The following is a 9,360-nucleotide window of genomic DNA, read 5'->3' on the forward strand; positions in this document are numbered from 1 at the left end:
GAGGGCTGTTTTCCGGCTGGCGGGTGACTAAAGCTTCCAACCGCTCCTCGTTTTCTTTTTTTTTTTTTTTTATTCTGGGCCAGCTTTAGCTCTGAGGCCTCGCTGCTGAAAACATCGATACAAAGTTTCGGTCTGGCTGTCTTTCAGTCTGGCTGTTTTCTGGGGTTTTGTTTAGCTTCTTATTTGCAACATAATATACAGTTGCTTAGAGTTACAGATGAGAGGCTGGCAAGTGAGGCGGGGAACGTTGGAGTCTGCAGCAAGCAAGCCTCGTGCTCACTTCAGTGCCTGGCTGCCGGCCGCCATCTTGGCTGACAGTTAATTTGCATATACTCACTGATTAGCCAATGAAAAGGGTAGCGGTCATATGCTAATTACCATGTTTCTCTTTTATTAGTGTAGATTTCTTGAGATAGGCCTGTAATCATATCAACTTCTTTACTTGTTGATATCATTACTTGTTTATTGCCAGTTTTATTCTTTATTCTTAATTTGTTCATTTCTTAATTCTCATCTAAGGATATTTTTCCATTGATCTTTAGATAGAGTGGAAGAGAGAGGGAAAGATAGAAATATCAATGTGAGAGAAACATCAATTGTTTCCCTCCTGCACACACCCAGACCAGGGCCTGGGGCTGGGAGAAGCCTGCAACATAAGTATGTGCCTTTGACTGGAATGGAACCCAGGACCTTTAGACCTACAGGTCAATACTCTATCCATTGAACAAAACTGGCTAGGGTGCCAGTTTTATTATTCATACCTATGTTCCTTTCTCTATATTTCTTATTTTTATAGCAGTACCTGTAACATTTCTTGCATTGTAGGTTTGGTGTTGATAAACTCATTTAGCCTTTTTCATCAGGGAAGCTCTTTATTTTGCCTTCAATTCTGAATGATAGCCTTGCTAGATAGAGTAGTCTTGGTTTCAAATCCTTCTTTTCATTACTTTAAATACATCATGCCATTTAGTTCTGGATGATAGTGTTTGCTATGATGACTTCAGCTTACAGCCTTATGAAGCTTTGTTGCAAGTAACTGGCTATTTCTCTTTTGCTGTCCTTAATATTCTTAGTCTTTAATGTTTGCTATTTTAATTATGATGTGTCTATGTGTGGTTGTCTTTGGGTTCATTTTGATTGGTACACTGTGCTTCTGAACTTGTATCTTTTTCCTTCATCAGCTTAAAGGAAGTTTTCTGTGATTATTTCTTCAAACAGGTTCTCTATTCCTTGCTCACTTTCTTCTCCCTCTGTTCCTCAATGATAGTAATGTTGTTCCATTTCATGTTATCCCAATGTTTCCTTGAACTATCATCATGCTTTTAAGTATTTTTTTCTTTTTGCTGCTATTTGTTTTTTCCTACCTTATCTTCTAATTCACTTATTCAATCCTCTTCTTCATTGATCCTTTTATTTCCATTAAGTATATATATTTTTAAATATATTTTTATGGATTTTAGAGAGGAAGTAAGGGAGTGACAGAAGCACCAATGATGAGAGTCATTGATTGGCTGCCTCCTCCACACCCGCTACTGGGGATCAAGCCTGCAACCTGGGAACGTTTCCCAACTGGGAATTGAGCCCATGACCTCTTGGTTCATAGACTGAACCACTCTGGCTTCGCTCCAGTATATTCTTGATATCAGATATAGTATTCTTCATTTATGCCTGGTTCTTATTCATGTTTCCTGTATTGTTTTTCATGATGATATAGTCCACACTAAGTTTCTTATCATTCCCATTAAGTTCCTTATAGTTTTAAGTTTCTTAAACATCTTTATAACCATTACTCTGAACTCTAGGTCTGGTAACTTGCTTACCTCCACCTCATTTAGGTCTTTTACTGGTGATTCCTGCTTTTCTTTAATTTGGGGGTTGTTTCCCAATTTTAGTTGTCTTTGTGTTTCTATCTATATATCAATATACTTGCTGTGCCTCCCAGGCTTCATGGTGTTGGCTTTTGTAGTATATGTCCTGTGGGACTCAGTAGTGCAATTTCCACAATCTCCTGAGCTGGATATTCTAGAAATGACACTTTTTTGGATTACTTGGGGTCTCCTGTGGTAACTGAGTCTTTATTACTGTTGCCCCACTAGTGTGTGAGCTCTCCTCTCAGGGTAGTAAACTGTAAGGCTTAGTCACAATCACATTGTGATAGCTATTATACATGTACTGACAGGGTAAAACAAAACCAAACTAAAAAAGTGGGAAACAAACAAAAACATATTAAAGATCCCAACAACAATAGCAGAAACAACCACAAAAGAAAGAGAATTAGGAAAGAGAAAAGATAACAAGAATAATAAACAAAAAGAGAGAAAAAGTTAATAGGAATAGTAAAATAAAAAATAAAAAGAATACTAGAAAAGGGGCAGTAAGAAGATTTTGAAAGAAAAAAAGGGAGAGCAAGAAATCAATGTACAGTAGAAAAGGAGGAAGAATAAAGGTACTGGAATCTTTGAAGCACCAAAATAGTTTAATATATAAGGAGAAAAAGGAAGGACTATAGGGAGGGGTTGAGAGATGAGATACATTTGCCTTTGTGAAGTTTTATTTTCCCCAGTCTAGAATGAAACTGGCTTAAGAAATCAATCACTGTATTCTGGTCCCAGTAATGCCTCTGACATAAGACTTCCGGGAAGAAGAATACTAGATACTATGTTTAGGACCTGAGCCTAAAACACTGCCTTTACTAGTTAGGTTATTAGAAACTCTGAAGGGACAAATTCTCAATAGGAAATAAAGTCCAGGTAACAAATAGGACTAGGAGGCAGCAAAATTTTAAAAAAATCCACAAAAACTTTTGTGCTGTTGTCACAACTCTTGCTGCTGAGGGTACAAGAATAGCAAAGGAGTTACAGAAGGAAAAGAGGTTGTGGGAACTGAATCCTTTTGTCCTAAGTTATTTTGGTTCCTGTTCATTATGTGACTATGGTCTGTAGAATGTGTCAGGAGTATATTATCATGATCTGCTTCCTCTTCATATCCTTTCTCCTCTTGAACTTCCTCAGGCTTACTTCTTGAGCACTGGGGCTTTTTTTTCTCTACCTCTTCTTGAACAAGATCCTGACTCTTTCTACCCAGATTTATTTTCTGCTGCTGCTGTTGTAGCTTCTGTTATGTCTGGACCCTTGTCAAACTTCCTTGATGCTCAAGCTTCTCCACCTAGAATCATATACAGACAAGAAAAATGAATTGTAGGCCAGTAGTCAGGCTTGCACTCTCTACCTACTTGGTGTAACTTCTTGGCTATGAACTGCTGTCTTACCTCTAAAAGTGTATGAATCCATTTAAGGTCTGGAGGCTGCCCAGCCTGAAACAATTGCCAGATGCTATTGTGTTCATCCAGTCTCACCTCAAGAAGATCCCCCTCCAGCATGAGCTCCTCCAGTGGGGCCTGGGTCTCCTCAGGCAGCTCCAATATGGGGCCAATGAACTGTGGCAATAGTGAGGATAGTAGCCCCAGGTCTAGGTGGATTATGGGACAAGATAATTTAGATATTTGCCTCTGGCTATATCCCTAAAGCCAAAAGACCATATATTCAGTAGTAATATCCAGTCAACAGCCTATCCACAGCCCAGACCTACCTGTTTTCCTTAAGCCCTGTGCTAAGGCTACCCTTCTCAGGACTGGTCATGCTATCTCTATTCTCTGGCAACCTTTGAACCTGCCAAAGAGAGCAAGAATGGATTAACAGTACTAGAAGAATTAGGCATTATTCTTCATCCTCTAGCGCAGTGGTTCTCAATCTTCCTAATGCCACGACCCTTTAATACAGTTCCTCATGTTGTGGTGACCCCCAACCATAAAATTATTTTTGTTGCTACTTCATAACTAATTTTGCTACTGTTATGAACCATAATGTAAATATCTGATATGCAGGATGTATTTAGGTGACCCCTGTGAAAGGGTCGTTCGACCCCCCCCAAAGGGGTCACGACCCACAGTTGAGAACTGCTGCTCTAGCGCTAACCTAGGACCTGTCCACCTCCTGGAGGAGAAAGGCAGACACAAGCTGAGAGCAGGGATGCAAAGTGGTGGGATGAAAGAAGATAAAAAATGAGATAACAGTGACAGGACTAGGCCCAAAATAGGGGTAATGCTAGGTGATAGAAGTTCAATGGCTGGGTTGCACAATTTACCTTAGGTATATCCTTGCCACTGACTTCTTTGACAGGCCCAGAGGTGGGGACTGAAGGATGGGTAAGGGACTCCTTGAACCTGTGTTCAGCCTGTAGCTGTTGACGAACTTCAGAGAGTCTTCCCAACAGAATCGTCACATTTTCAGAAGCCAGAGCCTGTCTGGCATGGCCTTGCCAGACAATGGCTCTCTCTGTGAGGCACTGAAGGGACTCACCCTCAGGCAGCCGCACAGGCAGTTTCTTCAGACCTACTAGCAGTGCCAAGACAGTCTCCAGGCATGGGCGCCATGAGCACATGCACAATGGACACAAAATTTGATGTTTCATTCCCACCAGGCCAGCAGTGGGGATGAGGTGGAGCTGGCCCTCAAGGAGCTGAGGAGGCGGGGTACCGGCACACATTGCCCATGGAACCAGTCTTGACACAGGTAACATTATATAGCTCCCACCCCAGCTGGCACCTGACCACACAGACAGATGGAGGTTGCAAAGGATGCTGTGGTTGATGATGCTAGTCGGCCAGGCTTGGCGGAGTTGGTGTGTCGCAGCTGCAGGATACCCTCCTTCTCCTTCTGTTCCCCCATCTTGAAAGCCACAGTCTGTCATGCCCAGGATAGGGGAAGAAGTCAGTAGTCCTCCCTTCTTTGGTACTATTAACACCCTACTTCCAAACTAGGAGAACTGAGGCCCATGGAACAAGTGGTCACTCAGGTCATAAACTTAATTACCCATCTGTGCCCAAATCCCTTACCACAAAGCCTGGATCCCTGAGGTCCTGTGCAGACAATCCCAGCAGCACTGTGTCAGACTGACATAATCGAAGCTCTTTGTCCACTGGTTGCGCCTGGTGCTATCTGAGCTCAAATTTGCACATGGGCAAAGCACCTGAAGCAGGAAAACAGAGAAGAAATGACAAGGATCCCCCAACCTCTTCCTCTACTCAGCACACCACACTCACCTATGTAATCATGAGTCATCTAAAACCAGCCAGGCCAGGAGGAGAGTGGATGGGTCTAGGCCTGAGGTCTTATCTCCAGCAATGTATAACTTGTATTCTTCTTCAGGAAGGTCTTGAAGGCCTTCTTTCTCCAGGAGTGTGCTATCAGTACCTGCTGCTCTAGCTGTCTCGGCTTCTCAAGACACACAGGGAAGTCCCGGCCAATAGCCACTAGCCCCCCCAAGTCATACAGGCAAGGATAGTGGTCACCATTCTGATATAGGGGCAATAGAAAGCTCACTAAAATTATGTCATCAACAAGTATATCTTAACTGCACTGAGCAATCTTGAATATTTTCCTGTGCAGTAGTATGTCATTAAGGAAAACCTACACTATTCTGAAAGAACATATATTCTGGGATGCCTTTCTCCCAGAATTCCTAGTTTCACTGCCTCAAAAAACAACAATACCCACTTAACAGGCCAGTTATTTGTTATGCTTTTATTCTTATTGACAGTGTCCACTTAGCTCTAGACCAATATATGTCTCTTCTTTCACTGTTATCCTAACAACTACAATTCCTTTAGGCTTCCCTCAACAGGCTACCTCCTTTTTCTAACCAAACCCAATGGAGTTAAAAAGTCAAACTATCTTTTTTTGCCTGCCCACCAGTAGAAAGATATGAAACAAGGTCCTCACTTGGATCTCATCCACATCAGCTATCCATGCCTGTGCCTTAGTCAGCACTTGTTTGAAGCCTCAATGTTAGGTAGGTGACCAGGGATGTTTTCTGCCTCATGAATTATGGGTTCCAGTGTAGCTGGTCTATATTTCTGGCTAAATGTAATGGAGAAAAGAGAAATACGTCTTTAAAAGTCACATGTATACAGGCATATTTTTGGTCCTATTTCCTTGCCAAAAGCATAAGCTGGAATAAATTGAACAGGGTAACAGACCAATAATTGCTAAAGTATCTAAATAGTGAGGCAGACATAGTGAGCCACATCTGTGATCTAAGAACTAACTCAGTCAAGGAATATTTCCTTTAATTACTGTTTTGACACAGTAGGAACATTTATGTAACTGGATGCCAAATCTTTACAGTTTACCACATGCCTAAAGAGAGTCTGGTGCCACTGAACCCATATTTAGGATCACACACAAACTCTGAAGACTAGAGTCAGGGTACATATGGGAGAAAGGCTAAGTCCCACCTGGCTTCCAGGCAAAAATGGGCTTTTTCTTCCCAGCGCTCTGCAATGGTCAGCAGCTCCTGAAGCTCAGCCTGGGTCTTGTCCACAGAAGGGCTGGAGGCTACCTTGACAACCCTAACCAACAGCCCCTGCATGATAACCAGAGAGCCCCTTTGAGCTGAAGGGGCCACTGCTTGCTTCACTTCATCTAGCCATCATGCCTGTTCCACCTGCTGCTGGAGCTGATGGGCTTCAGGCACCTTAACACCCAGCTGTTGCCCCCTCTCTAACAGCGATCACAATAGCCCTAGATGGGGGGCAGTGAGGATAGACCTCCACTTGTTCCAGGATATCCTGCAGAGATATAGGATAAAGAAAAAATTAAGTCAGCTGAAAAAATGAACCACCTGGACCTGGTCTGCTACTCACCAACCTCCAGTGGCCTCTCCCCCTGCCTGGTCCATCCCTGATTGAATTCTCCCACCCTGATCAAGGGCGGGACCCAGCCAGCCAAACTCCTCCCACCTCATCCTCCCCCACGGCCAGCCCCATCCCTGATCAGCCTGCTCCACCACAATAGGTCTGCAGCCCCTCCCCCCAGCTGGCCCCAACCCTGATCATCCCACCCTCACCTCAATATGGGGAGGGGCTGGTCGGCCAACCTCCTGCAGCCCCTCTCCCTGCCCAGCCCCACCCAGATTGGCCCCCCACCCCAATTAGGGGCAGGGCCGGCTGGCCAATCACCCATGATCAATCACCCTAGGCCCCTGGCCCCTGGTTGGCACCATCCACCCCATTCGGGGGTGGAGCACCCTTCCCCCCAGTCAACCTGGCCCTGATAGGGTCGGATTGGGGCAGGCTGGCTGGCCAACCTCCTGCTATCTCCTCCTCCTGACAGGCCCAGCCCCAATCCACCCCGATTGGGGTCGGGCTGCCCAGACCCCACCCATGCACAAATTTGTGCATTGGGCCTCTAGTAGACATGTATTGATTTACACTTATCTTCAACCATGCCCTGAGACATGTGCTTGATAGGTCCTGTATTTACTGCACAACAACCTGCTTTTCCTTTAATTATCTGAAAACTTCTTGAGACGTTTTCTGCTTACCACTTTTGTTTGGAAGGCCATCCCCTATTATAAGCTAACAGGCCTGAGAGAGTATTGGACTGCCCATATCCATAGCTTCTCAAAGAGATGTATTTATAAAGAGCTTAGAATAATCTTAGAATAATCAGGTTGTCAATTTTCCCTGCTATCTGAGACTTTATTGGTATCTATTTTTAACAAGAATTCCAGCTTGCCAGGCCCATCCTCAACTTGACAGCCCCAATCTCATCCATAGCACAGGGCAGGCTGCCCATTTGCTCAAGAAGGATGTGGAGCGTTGTCAGGGTCAGCTGTGGAGTTTCAATCCTATGAGTCAAAAAGAAAGAACTCACTAAGTGAACCTTCCAAGGCTATACTTCATGAATCCAACATCCTTATTTCTCCTCCATGTCACAGTAATATCTTTGAAGGTTATCCTCTACATTCAGGGACCATAACCCAATACATTTGTATTTCTTTTCAAATACAGAAGTTAAAAATGTTCTATATGAAACATGAATTCATTAATATTGCTATCTTTACTTTTTAAAAAACATAAGTGGACACACTACAATATACCAATTATGTACTGTAGAAGTTTACACAAGAAACCTACATAATTTTATTAACAAATGTCACCCCCCCCAAAAAATAAAGCATTGGTCTGTATGGCTCAGTGATTACAACATCAGCCTACCACTGGAGGGTTGAGGGTTTGTTCTTGGTCAAGGGTATGTACATGGGTTTCAGCTTCGATCCCTGTCCCCTGTCATGAGCTTGAAGGAGGCAAGCAATTGATGTATCTCTCATATTGATGTTTCTCTCTCTCACTCTCCTCTTCACTTCTCCCTTCCACTCTCTCTAAAAAATCAATGGGACAAAAACAGTATCCTTGTGTAAGGATTAAAAAAAAAATTAACCTCTGCATTAAAGAAAAGATTCCAAGTACATTTTAAAAGTAAAATTGAAGTCTAAAAACTCTAAAGAAGCCAAAAGAAAACATAAAAATATGCCAATTTTTATGAAAAATTTTTATGAAAATTTACACTACAAGTTGATGAAAAATAATACAAAGGTACATAATAGACTGTTAATAAGGTAACAATCCCTTAATAAGCTAATGTAAAGTAGTTTTACTTGTTTTTTTCTAATATAAGATAAATGAAGCATTCATAAGTATACTTTAAAAATTTAAGAAAAGGAGAAACCAAGATGGAAACATAGGTAAACACCTGAAATTGCTGCCTCACACAACCACTTCAAAAATACAACTAAAAAAAAAAACAGACATCATCCAGAACCACAGGAAGGCTGGCTGATTGGAAATTCTACAACTAGAAGGAAAGAGAAAAGTACACTGAGACTCAGAGGAGGTGCAGAAGTAAAGTGCAGAGGTACGGAGGGCCTGCGCAGAAAGGCTGGCAACTGAGGATGTGGTTGTCTTTTTCAATCTGGAGGGAGGCACAAGCTCCTAACTGCTCTTAACTCCAGTTCCGGGTGAGTCTCTGGGGACCCAGACTCATATGGGGAGAAACTGGACTGTCTGTCATCAGGCGAAACTCGAGGGTGGCTTCCTCTCAGAGGTGCTTGCAGTGATTACTGCAAGACACTGATACCTGGGGCCTCTTAGGGCAGGGCTGAGGATCAGCCATAGCTGTTTGCTCCATGCTGTTGATTCCCGGAGACCTCGCCCCACCTACGCTCTGTGCAGAGGCTTTTGCTTATGAATGTCCGGGCCCTTTGCAATCTAAAATTACCTAACTAACTGCAGCTGGGTCAGAGAGACCCAGAACATCCAAAAGAAGGCCCAAGGCCCCATAGCAGCTTGCAGAGGCTAAATTAGCACCTCCTTAGAGATCCAGGAGCCAGTGTCCCCAGTGGTCAGAGTGGGACCATCCAGATTACAACCCCTCAGATCCATAAGGGATACACTCAGGGGGCAGACTCAGTGAGCACCAAAGCCCCACTGAAGCAAGTCTTGCCCCAGAAGGGTGTCTC

General features: G+C 43.4%; 1 protein-coding gene across 1 annotated transcript in view; it reads right to left on the minus strand.

The window, feature by feature from the left end:
- Positions 1–2,814: 2,814 nt before the first annotated feature.
- LOC102251810 (lysine-specific demethylase 5D) overlaps positions 2,815–9,360 on the minus strand; it is an 80,200-nt gene continuing 73,654 nt past the window's right edge. Inside the window, 13 exon segments of the mRNA XM_005867174.2 lie at positions 2,815–3,165; positions 3,269–3,468; positions 3,589–3,619; positions 3,621–3,668; positions 4,144–4,454; positions 4,457–4,742; positions 4,895–4,974; positions 4,977–5,028; positions 5,163–5,354; positions 5,781–5,836; positions 5,839–5,918; positions 6,296–6,628; positions 7,594–7,689. Of these exon segments, the coding sequence (XP_005867236.2) occupies positions 2,815–3,165; positions 3,269–3,468; positions 3,589–3,619; positions 3,621–3,668; positions 4,144–4,454; positions 4,457–4,742; positions 4,895–4,974; positions 4,977–5,028; positions 5,163–5,354; positions 5,781–5,836; positions 5,839–5,918; positions 6,296–6,628; positions 7,594–7,689 (2,116 nt within the window).

This window comes from Myotis brandtii, unplaced genomic scaffold, assembly GCF_000412655.1.
Source record: "Myotis brandtii unplaced genomic scaffold, ASM41265v1 scaffold2447, whole genome shotgun sequence".
Taxonomy (NCBI): domain Eukaryota; kingdom Metazoa; phylum Chordata; class Mammalia; order Chiroptera; family Vespertilionidae; genus Myotis; species Myotis brandtii.